This window comes from Hyaena hyaena, unplaced genomic scaffold (genome assembly GCF_003009895.1).
Source record: "Hyaena hyaena isolate Hyena2069 unplaced genomic scaffold, ASM300989v1 scaffold_1286, whole genome shotgun sequence".
Taxonomy (NCBI): Eukaryota; Metazoa; Chordata; class Mammalia; order Carnivora; family Hyaenidae; genus Hyaena; species Hyaena hyaena.
The window spans coordinates 364,269-389,660 of NW_024081915.1; the positions used below are offsets into that span (position 1 = coordinate 364,269).

General features: G+C 45.4%; 1 protein-coding gene across 1 annotated transcript in view; it reads left to right on the forward strand.

The window, feature by feature from the left end:
* Positions 1 to 25,392, forward strand: part of VPS41 (VPS41 subunit of HOPS complex) — a 182,315-nt gene that overhangs the window by 140,416 nt on the left and 16,507 nt on the right. The window contains exons 16-22 of the mRNA XM_039223138.1: positions 98 to 179; positions 4,178 to 4,270; positions 9,602 to 9,729; positions 11,573 to 11,717; positions 13,859 to 13,900; positions 14,045 to 14,095; positions 16,665 to 16,802. Of these exons, the coding sequence (XP_039079069.1) occupies positions 98 to 179; positions 4,178 to 4,270; positions 9,602 to 9,729; positions 11,573 to 11,717; positions 13,859 to 13,900; positions 14,045 to 14,095; positions 16,665 to 16,802 (679 nt within the window). The remainder of the gene's footprint in view (positions 1 to 97; positions 180 to 4,177; positions 4,271 to 9,601; positions 9,730 to 11,572; positions 11,718 to 13,858; positions 13,901 to 14,044; positions 14,096 to 16,664; positions 16,803 to 25,392) is intronic.

A 25,392-nucleotide genomic window follows, 5' to 3' on the forward strand; every position in this document is an offset into this window, starting at 1 on the left:
ATTTGTCAGAGCTCTGAGATGAGAGATTTATCTAAACCAGTAAAGAAATGTATTCTTTCTCTTTTTTGCTTTCTCCCTGGGATGTTTTGACTGCCAGCAAATGCCAGAAAATTCTTGGGAAAAATGCAGCACTCTGGGAATATGAAGTTTATAAATTTAAAGAGATTGGACAGCTTAAGGTAAGCATAGCCTTATTTTTAACTCTTAATTTTTGTCTGTAGCATATTAATATTGAGATGGAAATAAAATGAAGAGCGTAGTAATTAGTTCCTTCCTAGAAAGCGAGAGTTATCTCCTCCAGGAAGAAAAATCAACATATAAATCTTTATACTTCATGTGTATAAAACATATACATATATATTATACCTTCTTATATCAGTCCAGTTCTCTCTGTGTTTAGATGAAGTTTTTATGTTCTTCTTAATGAATATGGAAAGCAGGTACAGTCTCATTCTGCCGATTAAAAAAGCATAAGGCTGTTTTCAAAGGCACTAAAGAATGAATGTATTTTTCAAATAATATTTTATTTGCTGGAAGACAAATTGAAAAGGTTGACCATGTAACTGTAACACGTAATTTGCTATTTCATGTCCTCACTTTTGTTTTCTTTTTCAAATTTTTATTAATTTCCAGTGTAATACTAGTTTGGGGTGTAAAATCACTTACATACAACACCCCGTGCTTATCACACTTGTCGATGTGATAAGTGCCCTCCTTAATCCCCATCACCCATTTAGTCCATAGCCCCACCCTTCTCCCTCCAGCAACCCTCAATTTGTTGTCTATAGCTAAGAATATGTTACAGTTTGCTTCCCTGTCTTTTTCTTTTTTTTTTTAGCCTTTCCGATATGTTCACATCTGTTTTATTTCTTTAATTCCACATATGAGTGAAATCCTATCGTGTTGGTGTTTCTCTGCCTGACTCATTTCACTTAGCATAATCACTCTAGCTCCATCCGTGTCCTTGCAAATGACAAGATTTTATTCTTTTTTATGGTTAAGTAATATTCCATCTTCTTTACCCATTTAATAGTCGATGGACATTTGGGCTCTTCCCATAATTTGACTCTTGTTGATAATGCTGCTCTCATTGGTGTCCATGTATCCCTTCAAATCAGTAATTTTGTATCCTTTGGATGAATACCTCCTAGTGCAATTGCTGGATGGTAGGGTAGCTCTATTTTTAACTTTTTGAGGAGCCTCCATACTCTTTTCCAAGGGGCTGCACCAGTTTGCATTCCCACCAGCAGTGTAAGAGGGCCCCCCCTTTTCTGTATCCTCACCCACATCTGTTGTTGCTGGAGCTGTTAATTTTAGCCATTTGACAGGTGCGAGTTGGTATCTCACTGTAGTTTTGATTTGTATTTCCCTGGTGATGACTGGTGTCGAGCATCTTTTCATGTGTCTGTTAGCCATCTATATGTCTTCTTTGGAAGGAAAAATGTCTGTTCATGTCTTCTGCCCACTTTTTAACTGGATTATTGGATGTTCAGTTTTATAAATTCTTTATATTCTTTACATAGTCCGTTTTAAAAGTCTTTATATATTTTAGATACTCACCCTTTATCTGATAAGTCATTGCAAAAAAACCCGAAAAACCCGAAACCCTCCCATTCCAAAGGTTGCTTTTTAGTTTTGTTGATTTGGAAGCAATTTACCTTTCCAGTTACCGCACAACTGAACAATAAAGTGGCCATATGTTTGTTTAAAACATTCATTTTTTAAAAATATTTGTGAACCTTCACAGTGTTCAGAGTATGTTTTTAAAAATTTCCAGCTGCGGGGGGCCTGGGTGCCTCAGCTGACTCTTGACTTCGGCGCAGGTGGGACCATGTCCTGTGTCGGGCTCAGCACTGAACACTGAGTGTGGAGTCTGCTTGAGAGGCTGTCTCTCTCTCTGTCTCAGTCTCTCCCTCTGTCTCTCCCCCCCCCCTCCTCTGCCCCTCTCCCCGCTAGTGCTCTCCCTCTCTCAAAACATTTTTTAAAAAGTTGAAAAAAAAAAAAAAAAGGAAACTCCCGGTCACTCAGGCCGCCCGCCCTGGGGCCTCTGCGCTTCTGCCCTCACGGCGCTCTTCCCGGAGGGACACTGCCTGTCCTGTTCACGCGGCTGCTCCTGGGGGAGCTTATCCAGTCCTGGGGCCACGTCTACGCCGATGGCTCCATAGCCCACACCTCTCTTTTGCACTCCGTGTCTGCTGGAAACCTGTGATGATCATTTTTCCTTGCGTGACCTGCTGATGACGATCGCCCCGATCAGCGTGAATCGTCTCTTTCCCAAAGTTGGTCGCCCTCCTCTCCGCCTGTGTCTGTGACTGCACGATGCAGCCACCCCTCCCTGCTTTACAGCTCCAGCCACCCCCCCCCCCCCCCCGGCGAGAACGCGTGAGCCGCCTCTGCTCTGTCTCCGCCGCGGCTCCTGTCCGCCTCCCCGCCGGCGCCGCTGCCGTGACTCTCACCTGTGCCGTCGCAGGGGCCTTGGGACGGTCGGACGAACAGCCCGACCCAGGGCTAGCGGCTCAAAACCTAAATCTGCCCTTCTCCCTGCCCTTCTGCTCCAGGTGGAAAATCCGCATCGCTTTCCTTGCCCCACTCCCCTCCCCCTCCAGCGTCAGCTCGTGTCTGGGACCCCTGTCCCGCGTATCTGAGCCACTCTGGTCTCCCTGAACACCGTGCACGTCCCTGGCTCCACGCTGTTCCCTCTGCCCTTCCCCATCTTGCTTTTCCTGATAGGCCCCTGGCGCCCGTCTTTTCTGTCTCCGTGTGCAGGTCCCACCCGTGCTCACCCAGCACCGTGTGAGCCCCTTTCTTTAGAACACTTAGCACACAGCACTGCAGCTGCTGTTGAGATGTGGGCATGCCATCCCTCTGCGGCTTCGAGCCCCTTGGGATGGTGACTCTAGGTCCGTGTCCCCAGGACAGAGTGTGGTGATGGTACATAGTGCGCTGCAGACTCATTTAACAGCGTTTGGAAATTCACGCCACACAGCACTCAAACAGCTAAAGAACACAAGGTGTGTTATTTTCCCTTAATGTCAGCTGGTGATTGTACGTTTTTAAAGTGTGATATAGTCCATTTTAAATAAAAAATTAAAAAAAAATAGGGATAGATGACCTGTTTGATTACTTAAGGTAGAGCTTTCATTTCTGTGACATTGTCCAGCCTATTATTTAGAGTTTCATTAATTCATCAGGAAGAACAGAGAGAGAATGTTTAACCTGAGACAGTTTTTTAATTCGTCTTTCATACATACACACACCTCACAGATACTTTTGAAAATATATTGCAATGTGTTATAAGACAGAGTTTATTTGAATTTTTCTTTTCATAATAATTTTCCAAAGTACTCTGTTGCCTTACATTAAAAATACATTTTTTTTTATGTTTATTTTTGAGAGAGACAGAGTGCAAATGGAGGAGGGGCAGAGAGAGAGAGGGAGACACAGAATCCAAAGCAGGCTCCAGGCTCCTGAGCTGTCAGCACAGCCCCCAACACGGGGCTCGAACTCACAAACCGTGAGATCATGACCTGAGCCGAAGTCGGACGCCTAACTGACTAAGCCACCCAGCACCCCATCTGTTGAGTTACATTTTTAAAAGTAAAAATACACAGATGGTCTCCTACTTACAGGAGTTCAACTTCTGGTTTTTCAACTTTACATTGGTACAAAAGCGATACACAGTCAGTAGAAACCATACTGTGGATTTGGCTCTTTTCCTGGGCTGGCGATACATGTGATGAGCCTCAGTGGCACCAGGGGGCAGCTCCCAGTCAGGTCAGCCGCACCGTCACCGGGGTCGGCAGCCCGTACGCTCACAGCCATTCTGTTCCCACACAGCCATTCTGCTCTTCATTCTCAGTACAATATCCAGTAAACTAAAAGATATTCAACACTTTGTAATAAAAACAGGCTGTGTGTTAGATGGTTTTGCCCACCCGTTGGCTAACATAAGTGTTGTGGGCACATCTAAGGTAGGCTCGGCTAAGCTGTGATGTTCGGAAGGGGGGAGCTTTAAATGCATTTCTGACTTAAAATATTCTCAATTTATGATGGGTTTATCAGAACGTCACCCTACGGTAGCGGGCAGAAGTTCTCTGGACTTTTACACTCTCTACATAACTGGGGAATGGTTTTGTTTTGTCCCTTCTGAAACGATTTTTTCCTTTTCCTTCCTTAGGCTATCAGTCCTTACCTGCCAAGGGGAGACCCAGTTCTGAAGCCACTCATCTATGAAATGATCTTACATGAATTTCTGGAAAGTGATTATGAGGTACGGCCATTCTGACACGGTCATATGTACTTGCTCTCAATGGGAAAGTGGTAAGAAATCCAGAAAAGTAACACAGGGAGCAGATTTGTGGGTCGCATGTGATGGATAAACCTGAGGCAAGATCCCGATGCCCACTCGTGTCTGCACAGACTGTGAAAATCTCTAGTCCATGTACATCGTGAACATTCCTTCCCTCCTTTATAATCTCCTACAGCTAATTCTTTTATCTCCTCAAAAGGGCTAAAGAAAAAGGACTAAATGTTGTTTGGTGATTTCGTACAGCTGCCATTGATGCTTGAGACTCAGAATTAAGTTTGCCAAAGGGAAATGAAGGGAAACCAGGGGTAGGGGAGGCAGGTAGGAGCTTGGAAAAGATCTGTTTGCTTATTGATGATGGGGAAGGGTGGCATTTCCGTGGCTGGCATCTACCGTACGCTCTCTGCTTTCACATGCGATTTTATACCCCCGTCAACCCCATAGATGGTAATACCCAATTTTACAGATGAGGAAACTAAAGATTAAGGAACTTAAGGTTCACGGGCCAACATTTAAAAAATTGGCATGCCTGGATTCGAATCTGAATTAGGTGTTAGCATGCATCCAAAATGGATTCTGATTTTTAAAGTTTGTTAATTTCATACGCATTTATTCAGGAAATCCCTGTGGAATATCTGCTGCATTGCAGGCACGTGCTAGGCGCTAGGCATGCGGGTGTGAATGGAACGATGCACATTCAGTGACAGCTAATGGTCCGTGTTGCACGCAGCCGTGTAAACCAGTGATTCTCAACAGGGGCTGATTATGGCCCCCAGGGGACATTGGGCGATGTCTGGAGACATTTTTGGTCGTTATGACTAGGTCCTTGGTGCTACTGACACCACTTTAATGGATGGAGGCCAGCAAGGGCGCTACGTAGCATCCTACAATGAGCAAGAGAGCCCCCTTGACAAAGAACCATTTGTCCCCAAATGTCAGCAGCACTGAGGTTGAGAAACCCTGACGCAGACACATTACGAGCTAACGTGCTGGGTGCTCTAGGAAAGCTGTCATCCAAGCGTGTGGCCGAGCCTCAGCCTCCTTCCCCTCTGACCGGAGGAAGGAGATTTCTGGTGCGCACATTCTAAACTCGTCAGCTCCTTTTCACGGCAGTGACTGGTGTCAGGAGGCTCCACAAGCCAGGAGATGTCGGACGACAGGCTGCCATCTTCAGCTTCTGCGCAGCCTTCCGATTCTTTCATAAAAACGGCACCGTCTGCAGCTCCTTGTACAGTTCCAAGAGCTCAACCCCAGGGATATGTGTTCATTTTGGTGCCTCTTAGCACGCCATGGGCAGTCACTCCTGTCTTCTGTCTTGGTGTTCCGCTTCTAAAGAAAAGGAGGGCTCTGTGTGTACAAGAACGTGAGGGGGCTCGAAGACAGGTTAATGCGTGGAGGCAGCAAGCAGACTGGAGAATGGATGAGGAGAACGGCCCCTGGCTTCCAGGCGCCTGCTGAGTACTTTATTAGGATCCTTTTTTTTTGCCAATAGCAGATTGGATTTAGGAGGGGGGGGCCCTATGGCAAACGCTACTGCGCTTTAACTCTGAGGTGAAGCTTAAATCTTAAGACCCACAGGGACCTTTAAAACCATGAGCCCTTATGCTAAGAACTCAGGCATTCGGTCAGTTACTGTCTGCCAGGTACGGAAGACTCGAGCAGCCTGAAGCACGTGTGGTCTGTATTGATGCCTTACTTTTAGAGCTTGGATCTGTTCCTTTCTAAGTCTGTAGATGTAGATCTTCTAGAAGAGTTTATGGTGATAGTTTCTGTCATTTATGCTGGACACCAGCTGATGTAGGCTAGAGGCAGGGTTTCTGTTCATTGTACATCTTCTCAAAAGAGAATTATGAGTGTCCTATGAAGATAATGGAGAAAAATAGGAATTTTATTGAGAAATACTGAAGCTTAGTAAACTTGTCCTCTTTTTCAAATAATGTAATTTGACCATGAAAGCCACAATTTTATTATTTTTATGATCGTGTTACAGTTCTTTCATATGATTCAGTTCTTTTTCAAGAAACGATTTTAAATTCTGTATACGGGGCGCCTGGGTGACTCAGTCGGTTGAGCGTCTGCGACTTGGGCTCAGGTCATGATCTCACGGTTCGTGGGTTCGAGCCCGGCGTCAGGCTCTGTGCTGACAGCTCAAAGCCTGGAGCCTGCTTTGGCTTCTGTGACTCCCTCTCTTTCTGACCCTCCCCTGCTCACATGGTCTCTCTCTCTCTCTCTCTCAGAAATAAATAAAACATTTAAAAAAATTTAAATTCTGTGTCATTAAAGTTATCCTATTGATTCATGTCTAGAAGTCTGTTGACTGAGAGAGAAAGAAATAAGCATGACTTAAGCTTAGAGTTCGTGGGTGTTTCTTCCTGAATATTCAGGGCATCTGCCTGGTCAGTACTGTAAAGATGGGTATATGTAATTTATTGTTGCTGCCATAAGCTGTTAGAAATTGTTTGCCTTCCCTCAGTCTTAGTTTCATGTTTAATTTTGAATTAAATTGTCACATAATTGAGTAGGGAGCAGTGTTCTGTAGCAACACTTTTGATCACGTATTATGTGGATGAAAATTTTGTGTCACTAAACAGCACTATAAGTCAGATAGAAAACAAAAAACAGCTGTCTACCTCTCTGGAATATTAACTCCTCGATTTTCTTCCTTAAAAGATCTGAAGTGGCAGTATTTACTTGGAGGTAGGGATGCCTCATGACTTGTTTCTATGAGGTTTCTACTGAAATACGCATATAGCTCCATTGTTTTATTTACAACCTAGCGGAATTATTTTACTTATATATTTTTTTAAAAATTTTTTAACATTTGTTTTTGAGAGACAGAGACAAGTGTGAGCAGGAGAAGGGCAGAGAGAGAGGGAGACATAGAATCTGAAGCAGGCTCCAGGCTCTGAGCTGTCAGTACAGAGCCCGACGCGGGGCTCGAACCCACACACCATGAGATCATGACCCGAGCTAAAGTCGGGCACTTATCTGACTGAGCCACCCAGGTGCCCCATAGCAGAATTATTTTTATAAGGACTGTGGGCCAACCGATAATGCCACTGGAGCTCCATGATGAGTTAAAAACTTCGATGAGTTTCATAATATTAGTGACAAATGTATAAGCTTATTAAAAGTAGAATTGGCTGTGGCGTTTCGTTTAAGGAACACTGTGTAACGTTGCACTTAACTCTGATGGGCACTGAGGTGCTCTCTGACTTTCCCCACTCGATCATAACATTTCGCTGATAACCGTGTCCTCTGATTAATCAGAAAGGCCGCAGGGTTGATTGCTTCAGTGTTTCTTAGCACATCTATTCCAGGGCGCACGGAGCCAGTTAAGCAGAGAAAAGCATAACGTGAAATGTGATAAGTGTTTATTTCAGCTTATGTAGGAGTCATCATGTTTTTATCGCACAGTATGACCGGTCATTTTGTCTCCTTTTGTATTAGATCTTGGCAGTACTGCGAGGCTGTCACATGAACGGGGAAGACAGAGAAGCCAAGCCGCCTCGTTTCCCAAACCATATTATTCCTGGTCTCATGGCTCCTAAGAGCCACCAGTGTTTGGGTGGGAATCTTTTCAGACTTTTTTATTTTATAAATCACGTGGTCTTAGAAACTTGATCCGAAGTATCATTTGGGTTCTAAGAACATTTTAATATTCTGACTCAGTGGTTTTATAAGATACACCGTCTTCGCTTTAGGGACACGTCTCCCCAGACCTCTCATGTCAAGCTGCAGTCATGCTCTTATGTGCGAAGGTTGCAGTTTGAATGGAGAGCGTGTTCCCCGTTCTGGTCTCTTGCCATCCTGCCCGGGGTTCCTTAGGTAGGACTTGAATGGAGACCGTGACCCTGATTCTTTGGGATTGTCTTTGGACCACATCTTGGTACTTTACAGAAGCAAATGCCACCACACTGTTTTCATTTCTGAATCTCACTTAAGTGGGGCGCCTGGGTGGCCCAGTCAGTTAATTGTCCAATTCTTGATTTCTGCTCAGGTCATGATCTCACAGTTTGTGAGATTGAGCCCCACACCGGGCTCTGTGCTGACAGTGCAAAGCCTGCTTGGAATTCTCTCCCTCCCTCTCTCTCCCTGCCCCTCCCTCACTCATGCACGCTCTCTCTCTCTCTCTCTCTCTCTCTCTCAAAAATAAACATTAAAATAAATGAATGTCACTTAACTAAATTCATAGTAGTATATTAAAGCACTCGTTGAGATATTTAATATTAATAATAGGATCTTTTTCAATGGTATGAAGATTTTTACTTTGCCATCTTGAACACATGTAAGGTTTTTCTCTACGAGTTTCCGGGATCAGTGAGCAAAGTCCTCTGCCATACTCTGAGTTACAAAACCTGAGCTCGGAAGTGAGGAATCAGGAGGGATACCGGCCATGAATCAACCGTAGGAGGGAAACAGGATCCAGTCAGGAAATTTGGGGGTTTCTATAAGAACCATAAAATGTGAGGCCCAGCTAGTGGCCACGGCTTGAGCCAAAGTCCCAAATCGCCCAGAAAAACTAGGTTTAGAGGCAAGAATGACAAGAAGACAAAGATGATGTCTTGTGGCAGGTGAGGTGCCGGTGATTCTGCCGCGGGAACAAGCCACCTCGTGTGGCGGTGCCAGCCGCACAGGACGCCTGCGTGACCCTTGCACACGTGGCCCGGCACAGGAGGCACAGGAGGTGGGAAGGAGAGTAGCCGACTGGGGCAGTATCTTCAAGATGCTGAGGGGGTCATCCGGCTGTTATGGTTAGTCCAGAGTGAGGTTAAAGCAAGGCGGACCTAAACTCTGTGTGTGCAGCATTGCGTTATTGAACCCCCTTCCTTACCTGTGCGGGACTGGAGGGCGCCACCTCCTTCCAGAAACGGCAAGTGGAGATTAGCATGCAGTAATCCTCTGCCTCCCTCCCCACCCCCAAGCCCAGAGTCTGAAAGTTGGTGACACGTTTTCGGACCAAAGTTGTGTGTGTGTGTGTTTTTTTTTTTTATTTTAGAGAGAGAGCACGTGAGTGGAGGGCAGAGAGGGAGAGGGAGAAAGAGGATCTTAAGCAGGCTCCACTCTCAGTGCAGAGCCTGACGTGGGGCTTCATCCCATGACCCTGGGATCGTGACCTGAGCCGATATCAAGAATTGGACACTCAACCGATAGAGCCACACGGGCACCCCTGGACCAGAGTTTTAATGATAAAATTATTCTGTCTGTTTACGTGAATGCTTTTGAGCATTGTTTAAACCTTTTGGATTGCTGTTCTATTTAAAGAGCGTTTTTCTGTTTTTCCCTCTTGATTAGGGTTTTGCCACTCTGATCCGAGAATGGCCAGGAAATCTGTACAATAATTCAGTAATAGTCCAAGCAGTTCGGGATCACCTGAAGAAAGACAGTCAGAATAGGACCCTACTCAGAACCCTGGCGGAACTGTGAGTATAATTTAGTGCTGCTGTTTCCAGTTCAATCCCCATGAGGGGTTTTCATGTTGTAGATCTAGCGACTCTGGATGGGAAGACGCAGAAGAGGGAGCCTTTTACACCATTTTCCTATGTTCGCTCTTAGTAAAGTCCTTTCATAAACCTCTGGTGAACAGCTAGCGGGTGAGGGAAAGGTGTGAAACTGTGCGAACAGAATGGAACCGGGTTCCCAGAGGAGAGAGGACCCTGGTCAGCAGCTCTGTGTGGAGGCAGTGGTGCAGAAAGGGCAGAGTGCCGGGTCTGAGATTCCAGAAGAAAATTGGTTTCCCAGGCAGGCTGTGGATTCTGTCACTCTTGGATCCGCATGCCAGTTAATGTCCCAAACCTCAGACTCCTTCTCTGTAAGATGGATACATTCCTTACGGGCTGATTTGAAGGCTTGAAGGAGAGGTCGTAATTAAGAACTAATTAAGTGCCATGCCTGGCACCGAGTCAGAGCTGAGAAAATGGAAGCTTCGTTAATAGCTTTCATATTTGTTGGGCACTTCAGGTGATTTGCGATTTCTTCTATATGCCTGGGACACAGGAATAGGTAAGACACAGTCCTGCCTTAGGGCAGCTTTGCTGTGGTGAAAAGAGAAGCCCGCCACAGGTCGTGTCAGGAAGGCTGTTCCTGCGTCAGCCTCTCCTGGGCACCCCCACCACCCCTGCCCATCTGCTTGTGTCCTTTGCCAAGACCAAGAAAGTGCACCAAAATGGCTTAGAGTTACATCCTGGGTTGGAATGCTGACCATTTTCTTCTAGAAACATTGTTCTAGATACTCCTTGGATTTTGTAGTACTAACTATACTAATAATTCTTAACTAGGGGCACCTGGGTGACTCAGTCGGTTAAGCATCCAACTTCGGCTCATGTCAGGACCTTGTGGTTTGTGAGTTCAAGCCCCGCATCGGCCTCTGTGCTTGACAGCTCAGACGCTAGGGCCTGCTTCAGATTCTGGATCTCCCTCTTTCTTTGCCCCTCCCCCATGCGCTCTCTGTCTGTCTCTCAAAAATGAATAAATGTGAAAAAAATACTTTAAAAATAATAATTCTTAAAAGTTTTTTTTTTTTATGTTTGTGTATTTTTGAGAGAGAGACAGAGTGTGAGCAGGGGATGGGCATAGAGATTGGGAGACACAGAGTCTGAAGCAGGCTCTAGGCTCTGAGCCATCAGTACAGAGCCCAGTGCAGGACTTGAACTCAAGAACCGTGAGATCCTGACCTGAGCCAAAATTGGATGCATAACTGACTGAGCCACCCAGGCATCCCATAAAAATAATTTTTACCAAATAATGGACTCGAAGGACAATTTAGGTTCAGTTGGTTTTCAGAAGCTATCCTCTGAATTAATGTGAAAAACAGTGTTTCACTAGAAAAACACGTAAGTTTTATAAGCTCCTGTTACAAATAAGCTTTTGGGATAGAATCCATTTGCCAGCTGAACACCGCTTGTAAAACACTGGAGCTGAATTTTTTTATTACTGGAATAAAAATTCCCTTTCTTCTGGATCATAGTTTCTTTGCCTGAGTATGGATTTCTACGAAAAATTTTTGAGAATTCCTGTAAAAGAAAACGTTTAGTCCTTGAATGTTGTAAATTTCCCGAGGTTTTGGTGAGATGGGAAACAAGGTTCTCAGGAAGAAGTTCTTACTGGTCACATAGAGTGAAACCCCAAGGGATAGTCTTGCAGATAAAGTGGACTTTTCTGTTGAAACACATTTTTCAGTGTTTCATATTGCAAAACATGATTTGTATGTGTGTTTAATTAACTGATGTTGATGAACATTAATGTAAAAATATTTTATATTTCCAGGTACACCTACGACAAAAATTATGGCAATGCTCTGGAAATATACTTAACATTAAGACATAAAGATGTTTTCCAGTTGATCCACAAGCATAACCTTTTCAGTTCTATCAAGGATAAAATTGTTTTATTGATGGATTTTGATTCTGAGGTAATGCGTTTATTTTAATACCGATCAATTATTTTTACTCTTCTAAAGTTTTAATAATTGGACACCTGTTCAAATGCTGGAGAAGGTAATAAATCAGGTAGCTTGGATATATGTGATCATGTTTAGAACACTGATCCTCACTAGATGTTAAGCTATATATATATTTTTTTAATTTTATTTATTTTGAAAGAGAGAAAGAGTGTGTGCATGCGACCGGGAGGGGCAGAGAGAGAGAGGGAGGGAGAATCCCCAGCAGGCTCCATGCTGCCAGTGCAGAGCCTGTCATAGAGCTTGACCTCACGAACCCTGAGATCATGACCTGAGCTGAGATCAAGAGTCAGATGCTTAACTGACGAAGCCACCCAGACGCCCTGAGATGTTAAGCTATTTTAGTACTTGGGATTCAGGAATCCTTTGTTTGATGTGGTTATTCTGCAAAAGCAATCATAATCTGATGTGGAACTTAGAAAGGTGTGTGTGTGTGTGTGTGTGTGTGTGTGTGTGAGAAGTAATTGTGTAGTCAAACAATTCACATAATTCATAAAAACAGAAACTAGCCAATACACTTTGGCTTATTCACCTGTCTTAATTGTGTGTCCCAGAATTAAAATATTAGGTGAACCTCTGTTTTGACCCATTTATTGTGATTTTATTCATTTGGCATTCACAGATCTACCAGGTGGCGTTTTCACTGGGCTCAGACATGCAGGATGTGTTATTTTATTGCATGACAAATTTGAATCTACTGATTGCTTGACTCATGAGGGCACCCAACCCCCACAGCTCACAGTAGCATGTGTGTGTGTATAACATAGAAAGCTAATGACAAGTAACCATGCTGGACATAAAGAAGTTCATAAAACACAGTTCCTCATTCAGAAAATTGAAATTTTAGTTAAAGAGTAAAACCTGTAAGGCTCCAAAAGGGTTACATTGATTTTTCCATTTTATTTTATTCCATTAAAGGGTGTTCTGCCCTATGTTATGTATGTACGTGTGCATGTATATTATGTATATATTATGTGCTATAGTCTTCATAAACTTAAATAGAAGCTAAATCCACTTTTCCCCCCCCTTGAAAGATGCTTCTTAGCCCTTGTTTCATACTGGATGATTCAAGTCCTTAGGGACTGCCGATCTAAAAAGAATGTGTGCAGTTCTGAAGAAGTTCGGGGGCAGAGGTGGTGCTTTTCTGGCAGAAGATGATTAGGAGGATGAAGTGCTTATATAAAAATTAATTACATTCCCCTCTCGTCTGCTCTCCTCTTCTTCCCACCCCACCCCCACCGTGTGTCTCAGGAGCCGGGTTTGGCATGTGTAGCTGTAGGGAAAAAGGATGAACGAGCTGAGACTAATTGCTGTTCAAGAGTAGGAACCAAAGTTAAAGAATCAGAGTTTTCTAATTAGAAGATACCTTAAGGATAATCTCTAACATCATCACATTTTAGAAGGGAAACAAATGGAATGGGTAAGTAGGCAGCAGCGGGGTCAAGAGCAGGACCCGGTTATTATGTACGAACGGCGCTCCGTCTGGTGGTCTGTCTTCCCGCTCCCTGTTGTTACGGACACGGGCTCATGTGTGTTTCATGAATGTAAATAAATTCAGAAATAAATTTATTCGTGAATTCTGAAAGTCCATAAGCTTGGTATCTGTATGAGACTCCAAGTATCTAATTTTTTCCTGGCTCTTAGCTTTGTCTCCACAGAAGACTGCCCCTCACACCTGTGGAATCCATAGAGGGTGTCAGTGAGGGTGCAGGCGGCAGGAAGCGAAGCTTGTTTTTGTGGTCCTGGGAACAGTACGCCCTCGGTAGCTAGTGAGAGTCACAGGAGTGCCTGTGAGCCATGCCCGACAACACGGGGACTAGAATATGTGTAGACGAGACGTTTGGTGTTTGGGGGGTTGTAGCTGGAGTGTTTCCGTGGGGTGCAGAACAGCAGGCCTCCGACTGAGACACGTGTTAAAATATGTTCTTTTACACATACCTCCCTTAAGGGCTGTGACCACTCAAAGGGACCCTTGTGTGTGGGAAAGAAAGCCTCCCCCGTGAACTGTGATGGCGTGCGCAGTACGCTGTGTTCGGTGTTCTCTTACACAGCACAGGTCAATGACTGCGGCTACTTTTTTTTTTTTATTTCAGAAAGCCGTCGACATGCTTTTGGACAATGAAGATAAGATTTCAGTGAGTATCTGTTTTTGTGTGTGTTGCCAGATGAGAGTCTAGGAGCGCCCTAGCCCTAAGGAAGAGAGATGTTTGTCAGATGATCTCACAGCTGTGTTTGTGTCTTCCTGTAACTCCATGTTTAAAAAGTCCTTTTCTCTCTAGATTAAAAAGGTCGTAGAAGAATTAGAAGACAGACCAGAGTTGCAGCACGTGGTAAGCATGACCGTCTTCATTTGCCCTGTTGATTTCATAGTGGTCGAGCCACCTGTCAGTATCGGTGAAGGGTACCACCAGCCGTAATCTGCAATTAGTAAGCTCTGACTCCGGCTAGGGACTAATTACAGTTCGGGTACTTTGACTCCTAACTGCATTGTGATTTTAAGAAAAGTTTTCATATTCATGTTTGTATCACCAGACTGTCTAGGAGTAAGCACCTTGCTTCTGTAGTTAGCACCGAGGACAAGCCAAGCGAAAATTACCACAGCTCAGAAGGGGCCAAGAACAGAGCCTCACTTTTTCTGTCCCTCACCCTCATGCTAGCTCTTCTCTCTTCTCTCATTTGGCCTCAGGGGTAGTACTCTTAAGGCCTATTCTAGACTTCCTTGAGAGGCTACTTTGATTCCCAGAATGAGGCAGGAATGTATGTTTTCTATGTCCTTTAAAAATGATACAAGAAAAGGCTTCAGGGAAAGTAAGTGGGTCCAGTACACACACACACACCACACACACACACACACACACACACACACACACACCACACACACACACAAATGGAATACTACTTGGCAGTCAAAAAGAATGAAATCTTGTCATTTGCAACAACATGGATGAACTAGAATGTCTTCTGCTAAGCAAAATAAGTCAGAGAAAGACAAATATCATATGATTTCACTCATATGTGGAATTTAAGAAACACAAGATGAAATAGGGGAAGAGAAGAAAAAACAAAAACAGAGAGGGGCAAACCCATAAGAGACTCTTAAATACAGAGAACAGACTCAGGGTTGCTGGCGGGGTATTGTGGGGGGGGCTGAATGGACAAGGGGCATTAAGGAGGACACTTGTTGGCATGAGCACAGGGTTGTTACATGTAAGTGATGAATCACTAAATTCTACTTAATAATGGCTTCAGCCATTATTACACTATATGTTAGCCAACTTGGACTTAAATTTTTAAAAAAATCGATGGGGGCTCTTGGATCTTTGCTTCTTTGCACCCAAGAAGAGACTCGGGATGGAGTCTTTAACCAGAAGTCAATTTCATGCAAGAAGCTTTTGAAGACTCCATGGTGGGCATGTGAGGTACTTGGTTCTGTTTTGGTTCGGTCAGGGGTTGGGCAGGTGCTGTTGCTATAGTGTTCATGACCGGAAATCTCAAGATTGTCTGCTTCGGCAAGCGAGGCGCCACCATGCTGGCCACCTTGGGACTTGTTTATAAAGCAGTGATTTCTGGCCTGATTGAGGCTTGAGACAGGACTGCGGGGGGAGGTATCTGTGTGGTAGTGTCATTAGTGCAGTGGTGAAATGATGAGAGCTCCCATTAAAATGGCTCCCACCAAAATGGCTCCTCTTCCCCGTCAGGCAACATAAGGTCTCTGGAAATTGGCGTTGGCAGATGTGACAGAGCCTTCGCATCCTGTTTGCGCCGCTGGAGACCTGCGCCGCGTGTCCTGCTCACACGCTGACCCCAGTGCCAGGGGACAGGTGGGGCCGCCCTCAGACCACCGTGGAGCGCCAGCCGCTCCCTGCCCCCTTCTGGCCTTGGGGAGACATGCAGGGTTGCCCTGAGGAGCCGTTTCTCTGCGTGCATATGTCGTGCTTAGACTCGTTTAGTGTATGTCCAAATCCAGCTAACCTAGTTACAGTCACAGCTTCCAGGGCGAGCTGAAGCCCGTTTCTCACAAGCCAGTCCACTCAGGGTGGGAATGTACTTTATGTGACGGTGCCCTCGGGTCTGTCTGCCTGCAGTGGTAACCGGGTGCATGTGTACACCAAACACTTAAGTGTACATCGGGCATCGATTTCTAACTTCTGTGTAACGTGTTGACAGACTTCATCTTGCCTCTGAGTAGAAAGTGAAAGACTCACTTTCTTTGAGGTCCATTAACTTTTTCAGACCGCTTAGGGAAAGGAATCGGTGTGGAAAATTGGCTTAGGACACCTGTACTGCTCTTGAGTTTTAACCTTCGATGTCACCAGAAGAGGCAGCACGTCATTGCAGACACGGATCTCAACAAGACTTAGCAGATGCAGAATGTGTGAAAATTAATTTAGCACTTGTTGCTTGAGCTTCTAAGGACATACTCTTGTCCCGTGACTATACCCCTTTAATGTAGAAGACGAGAGTGTTTAGGATTTAGGAAGGCCATTAATCAAGCATTTTATTTCTGAGGCAAAGCGGACGATGGTAATGATATTAACAACTTCGTTAACCTTTCTCTAGTGCTTCCCATACGCCATCATGGACCTGAGTGTTTTACACAAGGCAGCTCATTCAGTCTTCCCAGCCACCCTGTGAGATTTTTGCAGATAAAGAGACTCAGTCACACAGAGGTTAGTGACTTGTTGAGGTCACATGGCTGGTTAAGTAGTTGAGCCAGGTTACTCAAGGCCATTCTAGAGAAAGTATCAGAATGTCCTTGCTCTTCTGAAGGTGTTCTTTCCACTTTTCCTCCTGAAAACTGCTTTTCCCCCAGGCTATTTAGAACTGAACACAGCAGTGGTAAACAAGTATTGCTTTTCTTATTTTTATATTCATGGTTTATTCTTTTGTTCTTTTTAGTATCTGCATAAGCTTTTCAAGAGAGACCATCATAAGGGGCAGCGCTACCATGAAAAGCAGATTAGCCTTTATGCTGAATATGATCGACCAAACTTACTTCCCTTTCTCCGAGATAGTACCCATTGCCCGCTTGAAAAGGTAAGTCACAGGGGCGCCTGGGTGGCTCAGTCGGTGAAAGCGTCCGACTCTTGGTTTTCAGCTGAGATGGTGATCTCGCAGTTTGTGAGTTCGAGCCCCATGTCGGACTCCACCCTGATTGCACAGGGCCTGCTTGGGATTCTCTCTTCTCTCTCACTGCCCCTACCCTACTCACGTGTGTTTTCTCCCTCTCTCTCTATCTCCCTCCCTCCCTCTCTCAATAAGTCAATAAATAAATAAACTTCAAAAAAAACAAAAAGACAAGGTAAGTTGCAGACTCGTCCCGTACACGTCAGGCGAAGCAGTTGTCCTTGTTGGTAAGCTGTTGATCCTTCTCGCCTTCCTGTCGCTCAGCCATCCCTGTCCATCCCTGTTGCTCTCGAAGCATTAGGTTTTGCGGGGGCATCCTGATGAGAATTGGAGGTCCTCTTGGCTCAGATTTGGATGAAGAGCTAAAGCATTTCTGTGCCGGGTTTAATTGGAATAAGGGTTTAATCCAGGGTCTAGGACTCAATCAACCACCAAGCAAAAATGGTAACACCGGGGTGACTGGCTGGCTCAGTCGGTTGAGCATCCAGGTTCAGCTCAGGTCACGATCTCATGTGGATTCAAGCCCCGTGTTGGGCTCTGTGCCGACACTTCAACGCCTGGTGCCTGCTTTGGGTTCTGTGTGTGTCTCTCCCTCTGTCCCTCCTCTGTTCACACCCTCTGTCTCTCTCTCAAAATAAATACATAAATATTTTTTTAAAATGGTATCAGGAGTCCGAGTCAGTTTACCAGGGTCAGAGTGGGGCCCCAGATCAGCCTAGGAAGGAGACCCAGGCTATCCCAAGACAGAAGCCGTTGTCCCAGACTCGACGTCAGTAACTTAGGTCCCGCACCCTGTCTGCTTTCCACATCTACATCGCTGCGTTTCTGTGTTTCTCCTTTACACTATATAACATTGTAGTTATAATAAATTACTAGTCTCTTTGCCACTATCCTGTACAATCTTTAAAGGACAAGGAGTTAGCATTTTTGGTAAACGCAGCAACCCGCACTCATTAGACATTTCCTAAATGTCTGTTGCGTCGGGAGTGAGCGAGTGAATAAATGAATGCATATGAACTAGTAAGTTTTATGAGCCTGCTATTTCAACACAGTGGATACTTAACCATATATGTACTAGCACCTGGGCCATCTAAGGCCAGCAGTGTCCCGTGGTTCTTCAGACTGTCTTGAATGCTAACATCTGACATACTTTCTGGAATGCAGTCGAACATACAGGTATCTACCTGAATTCAGATGGCCAGATAATAAGTACTTTTTAGTCAGCTGTATGTATCAACAAAATGAACACAAAAAAATGTATTTGACCCATAAGAGATCTATATTAAGTTGATTGAGGGGCACTTGGGTGGTTCAGTTGGTTAAGCATCCGGCTCTTGGTTTTGGCTCAGGTCATGATCTGATGGTTCGTGGGTTCAAGCCCTGCATTGGGCTTTGTGCTGACAGTGTGGCGGGGCTGCTTGGAGTCTCCCTGCCCCTCCCCCACTCACATGCTGTCTTTCTCTCTCTCTCTTTCCAAAATAAACGAAAACTTAAAGAAACTGATTGATAATAATGCACTTTATGTGCACTGACCACTTTTATAGTTGCTTCCCCAGCCATGTTGATAAATGTGTTGGATTTATTGTGAACCAATTTCAGCTCCATCGATTTTCAAAATCTGTACTTCATGAAAAAAATCCCTTGCCTGCCTATTAGTAGGTGAAAACTTTGAACCTTTTAAATTTGGGTCCTAAGACATTTTCCCAAGAAGAAATTTGGAAATCCATCATCTTGCTTTAAAAAATAAAAGCAGATGTTTCCGTCTTCTCGCCACAGAATCTGTAATCTAGGGAAGAAAGTGAGGCCCTTCCTCTTCCAACAGCGCCCTCTGTTCATATCTCACCTTCTGAGGACGTGATACTTGCTTCCAAGAAGACGGGGCTGACTCTGGCCGACTCCTTACACGGAGACCCAAACCCCTGATCGGCCACCACTGTGGGGGCCTCCTCATTCATAGAACTCGGGTGCGGGGGCGCCACTCACATCCCAAGATGTTTGCGTTTCTCACATTGTCAACTCATCTAGCGTTTTCCGGTACAGTAGTGTTCAACACAAGGCCCACTCTTCTCCCTAAAAGGAGAGCCTTAGAAAATTGCAGATCTACTCATGGCCCTTGCAATACGTAAAACTTGCTAAGAGCATCGTACAGAGCTTTTAGAATGTTTCTCTCTGATCCACTGAGAAGAGCTACTTGCGAGTAAATGAATTCAGCAGAAGCCAGTTATGTTTTAAGTAGTTTTTTTTTTTTTAAATTTATCTCATGTTTTCCACTGAAAGAGAATTGTGAATAAAATGAATTAGAGCTGGTTATGGTAGAAACATGCCATTAAAAATAATCAAGTCAATAATGTACCTTTTCAGAACTTTGTAGATGAGCTCTCATGTTACAGATCATTGAGACTTCTTCATAAGAGATTATCTTTCATCAGGACCCATTTTGTATATCCATCTGTATATTTGCACAAAAATACATCATTATCCTTGCCCAGGTACATAGTGCCATCCTAAAGAAGATATTCTTTAGTAACTCAGGAAGGATCTCATTCCTTTTTCCCTAGAAATGAGAACTTTATAAACATTTAATCATCTTAGAACTAATTCCTTAGATGTTTACTTATAACCTGAAAAAGAACTAATTCATTCTGTTTTTACTTATAACCTGAAAAAGCTAGCAATTTATAAAAAGCAAATTCACCTCCCATGAAATGCACGCCAAGCACGCTAACTGTGAAGTGAAGGTCATGATTCAGGTTCACCTGTTCTGTCTAAAGAGAGACTCAGAAAATTTGTACCATTTTCTATTAAATACAAAGTTAAGAACTTAATTTTTTTAATGCCCCCACCAAAGAAATCTTTGTTCCAGAAGAGTGTATAGATGTTTCGTTCTATAAATGCTTTGGTGGTATTTTGGTGCTTATTTTCATTTAAATGGGAAATGGTTAACGTTTCAAAGCTTTATTATTAAAAGCATGTTGACCCCCTCTTGTTGGTAATTCACTTCTGGCAGAACAGTTGTCTCTTTCCGGGTTATCCGCCTTTGTGGGGATTTGGGTAATTGTTGAGAGGTAAGGTGACTCCAAACGATGGCTGCTTGAAATCTCCAAGAATCCCGGTCAAACTTAAGTTTGTTTTGCTTGAAATCCCACAGGTGATAATATTTGGCCAAAGACTATAGACATTCAGACATCACATCAGCAGCTCTTTAAGTGGGATCCAGAGTTCAGGATTTAAAATCCCCACAACTCCTAAATTCTAAAACTAATCATTAGCCCTTATGAAACAGTTGTTCCTTCTAAAGAAGATACAGAGGTGGTAGGAATTTCTAACACTGGCAGCAATTTAAAAAGACCATAAAACTCGTTTATGTTTCCATTGTGCCTTATAACCTGTGCTGTGTTTTCATGTACCTTATTTTTATTTAATCTCTACAAAGGCACAGGTAGGTGGATAAAGTCATTTTATCCCCAACAAGCTGAGTCTTCAGGAATTGAAAGAAACAACCCAGAGTCTAGAGCTAATAAGTCAGAGGCCCAGACTTGGAAGTTGGATCTCTTAAGTTAGGCGCCCTCTACTCTTTCCACTATGGCCAGGAATCATTTCTCAGGTTTAGAACGTTAATTAAAATAGTAACAACGGTAATATTGATAATCCTTAGTATTCCAAGAATCATGAAAGATATCGGTTGTTTTTTTAATGTTTTTATTTATTCTTATTTTTTTTTAACAGTTGTTTATTTTTGAGAGAGAGAGACAGAATGTGAACAAGGGAGGGGCACAGAATCAGAGTCAGGCTCCAGGCTCTGAGCTGTCAGCACAGAACCTGGCACAGGGCACAAACTCACAAACTGTGAGATCATGGTCTGAGCCAAAGTCAGACACTTAGCCGACGTCGGAGCCACCCAGGCAACCCTGTTTTTATTTGCTTTTGAGAGACCAGAGACAGAGCAGAGTGGGGGAGGGGCAGAGAGAGAGAGAGGGAGACACAGAATCCGAAGCAGACTCCAGGCTCCAAGTTGTCAGCACAGAGCCCGACGCAGGGCTTGAACCCACAAAGACGAGATCATGACCTGAGCCGAAGTCAGACAATTAACTGACTGAGCTACCCAGGCACCCCAAAAGACATCAGGTTTTGTTTTTTTTTTTTTTAATTTTTTAATGTTTATTCATTTTCTGAGAGACAGAAACAGAGCACGAGCAGGGGAGGGACAGAGAGAGGGGGAGACATAGAATCCGAAGCAGGCTCCAGGCTCTGAGCTAGCTGTCAGCACAGAGCCAGATGCGGGGCTCAAACCCACAAACTGTGGGATCATGACCTGATCCCAAGTCAGTTGCTTAACTGACTAAGCCACCCAGGCGCCCCAAGACATCAGTTTTTAAACTAAATTATCAACTGGTATTAGTTTTCATTTCCAGATCACATTTGCTTATGCCTAGAATAGATAAAAGCAGAATATGAGCTGTGCAGCTTTAGAAATTTATACTTGAATTTAAGATCTCCCTCATATGTAATGGCATTTACAAGGTGGCAGTATTTATGAATTTGCAGAAATAAAGCTGAGAGATGCAACGATTATGGATTCCCATTAATGACCTTTAAAGAGAAGACTGGCTAAACAGTAGCAGGGTCAAGGCTGGGTGGAAGTTATTTCATTTATAGATGATAAAGTTTTTGTTAGTTATTCCCAAGTTTCTCACTCTGTTCCTTGCCTTTATACTAAATCAGGAAAAGGAAAACTAAAACATCTGCATCATTTTTTACTCCATTTCTGTCATTCTTCTTCTTCCTTTTATTTTTGCTCTGATTCTCCCTTTCCGTCTGTGTGTCTGTATCTTTGTTGGTCTCTGTGTCCATGTCTGTCTCCCTCCTATTTAGGCTTTAAAACTTCATTTCTCTACTCTTTCCTCTAGAGGGAGCCACTGTGGCCCCAAAACATTCAAGAATCTAGGGAAACATGGTTTTATCCACTGTCGATAATTGAAAAATTCTATGTACCAGAAATATCTTCTTTTTACAGTTTACTCAAAATTTGTAGAGATTTCTAGAGTCTCTGCCCTCTCATACATGAGAAAAGAATGATAATTTCAGATATTGTCAGAAACTAATCCTAAAACGTTTAAAAATCTGGAAAAACTCCGATTTCAGAGACTCAGATTATCTTTGAGCTTGGTGTTACACATCCGCTTGCATTCCAGACCGTTCTTCACTTCAGATTTGTCTTGAGACTCTTCTTCCCACATGACTTGTCATTTTTGAGTGATGTCTGAATACAGCAGCGCCACCCTGTGGAACGTTCCACGGTGATAAAAATGTGCTGCACCAGCCAGACAGCCGGGAGCCACGTGGCGTAGTCAGGTGGTCGAGAAGCATCTAGTGAGGAACTGAATTTTTAATTTGAATTTAAACAGCCACAGACAACAAGAGACTACTGTCTTAGCTCAGGTGAGGCTTCAAGCTATGAAGTCTGTGCGGTTTGAGACCAGCGTGTTCTTAAGTGCTCAAGAAAAGGAGAGATGGTTTTGTTGGAAACTTCTGGTACTTTAGTGTGAGCCAGTTTCGCGGTAGAAAACTGATGATAGATGCCTTTTGGTAATAAACTAAGCAGTATACTCGGAAGTCACGGTGTCTCCTTCTAACCATTCCACCTATCCGGTCTTACCACAGTTTCTTGTTGATCGGTGTGCAACATGGTCTCATCCAGCCATAAACTGTACAGCTCTTTGTTGCAGTGGTCCCAGGTCCTCTGGACTTCATGGTTTTTTTGGTTTTGGTTTGGTTTTTTACTGCTCCCTTTCACTAACTTCTCACATGTGTATCCTGTCTCTACTCTCACATCATCCCAGAAGGGTAAGGAATCCATAAGAAAGTTCCATTGTTGGTGATGATGATTCATTTTTGGACCTGACGGTATAGAGATAAAGTAGATCGGGTTTTTAATCAAAACAAATGAAGATTTTCTACGTGTTGGTTAGGATTGGGTTCAGCTATGAGCAGTCAGAATCCCAAAATAATAGTGGCTTCAACAGACTAGCAGTCGAGGTCTCTGTCACACAGAAGTCCAGGTGGCAGAGCCCGGTCGGTGGTGGCTGTCACGCGGTCTGTTCTCTGGGCCCCTCACCTTGTAAGACCTCGAACTGGAGGTATAAGAGAGTATCATTCATGTTTCCAGGAGACGATTGGGTGAAAGCACTAAAAATGAGAAAAGAAAGCATTGACTCGCATCGCTTCCTAATGTTTTTTGTTTGTTTTTTTTATTTCTAGGAGAGAGAGAGAGACAGCGTGAGCAGGGGAGGGTCAGAGAGAGAGGGAGTCACAGACTCTGAAACAGGCTCCAGGCTCTGAGCTGGCAGCCAGCACAGAGCCCGACGCGGGGCTCGAACCCACGAACCGCGAGATCATGACCTGAGCGAAAGTCGGACGCTTAACCGACTAAGCCACCCAGGCGCCCCTGACTCGCATTGCTTCTTAAAGAATATTATCAGAAGCTGCCATGCTGCCATCTCACCTCTGAGGGCAGTGTCAGTCACGCCGCTCTCCTGTGGCTAGGAAGGCTCGGAGACTGTTTTATAAATTCTAAACAGTGACACACCCACCTAAAATCTTATTACTACAGAAAATGGCTAAAGGATATTGGGGGGCAACTTGGCTATTTCTGCCACATAACTTAAAAAAAAATTTTTTTTTTTTTTTGAGAGAGACAGTGCAAGTCGGGGAGGGGCAGAGAGAGGGAGAGAGAATCCCCAGCAGGCTCCACCCTGTCAGCGCAGAGCCTGATGTGGGGCTCGGGCCCACGAAGCTGTAAGATCACGACCTGCGCGGAGATCAAGTATTGGACACTTAACCAACTGAGCCGCCCAGGCGCCCTGGCCACCAACTGCTAAAGGAACTTGCGGGCCGTCCAGTCAAGTGTTTCGTCTTCACTGTGGCCTTCCAGGCTTCACGTTTCCTCACTGAAATAATCTGTGTACCTCACACTCCTCCCTAATCTGTCATTCTAAAGCAAGGGTTGTTTTTCCTTTACTGTTTGGTACGAGGGGGGGGTCTCCTCCTGCCCCCCCGCACATCCATTTCTACCATCAGCATTTCCCCCTCCCTTTTAGCAGTGAATCTCCAACCAGAGACACATCTAAATCTATATTGTACACAAAAACCGGAAGCCAAAAATCTAAACTGCAAACCAGCGCCTACCGTCATTTTCCGTGATAGGCCATTAGCCCCACGAGCTGCTGAACTTAACGCTAGTCTTTCGATCGCCTTGTCCTTGTTTTTAAAACAACTGTGGGCGAGGGGTGCGGGGGGGGGTCGCGCCTGGGGGGCTCAGTCAGTCAGGCGCCCAGCTTCGGCTCAGGTCACGATCTCGCGGTCCGTGGGTTCGAGCCCCGCGTCGGGCTCTGTGCTGACAGCTCGGAGCCTGGAGCTGCTTCGGATTCCGTGCCTCCCTCTCTCTCTGCCCCTCCCCCGCTCACGCTCGCTCGCTCTCAGAAATTTTTTAAAAAAAAATTTTTTTAAACAGCCGGAGGCCGGATTTTAAATGACTGCCTTTGCCACCCAGTAATCCTGAAACCTTTTCTGCCCGCTCCATCTACTTGAAAAGGCACCCCGCGTCCCGCACACCCCCGGGAGCCGGGCACCGCGCGGGGCACAGGGCTGCCCGCGCCGCCTCGTGCGGGCCGCCCGGAGCTGGTCCTGGGAGCGGCCTGCGGTGCGGCCCGAGGAGCGCTTCCCCAGAAGCACTTGCGGGGCGTGGAGGGGCAGCGAGGGCGGCGTTCCGGGGCGAGCGGGCTGGGAGGCGCTGCCGCCCACACAGGCGGAGCGGACCCGGACCGTGGGCGTCTCGCAGCCCCAGCGACGCCTGGGCGGTCCGAGCGCGGCGGCACAGTGGGAGGGCCACGGACGGACGGACGGACGTAGGGGCCGTGGGAGAGGACGTGTCCGCCATCTTGCGCCCGTTGCCCCGCCCCCGCCCCCTGGTGCCCCGCCCCCCCGGAACCGGAGCCCGCGTACGTGTCTGTGCACACGGCCCTCCGTTCCTGCCGCCCCGGCCGTCGCCGTGTGCGGTGTGTCTCTGTGCGGCCCTCGCGCGGAGAGACCCCCGCGCGCCGCGTCCCTGGCGTCCTCTGGGTGTCTTTATTACCGTCCCCTCGCACCTCCCTCCGGGCGGGCCCTGCGGTGCGCAGCAGGCTGTGGTAAATGTGTGCCAGCCCATTCCACGGACTCAAGTCTGTGAACACCGTGTCTTTGTTTCCGACGCTCAAGGAAACGCGGTCACCTGTGGAGGCCCTCGTGCCTTTACGTGATGGCCTTTTAGGTCCGTCCTGATGGTCAGATCCGGTTTCTGCCCCGCTCCGCTACTGACGCGCGCCTGCGAGCGCTCGTCTGTAAGCCCGGGGAGGCGGCCGTGGGCGCAGCCGTCCGCGCGCGTTCGGGTGTCCGGACAGGGGACGTGGCCGCCCGGAAGAAACGCGGGGTCACATGGAGACCAAGCCCAGGGGAAAGCCCTTCT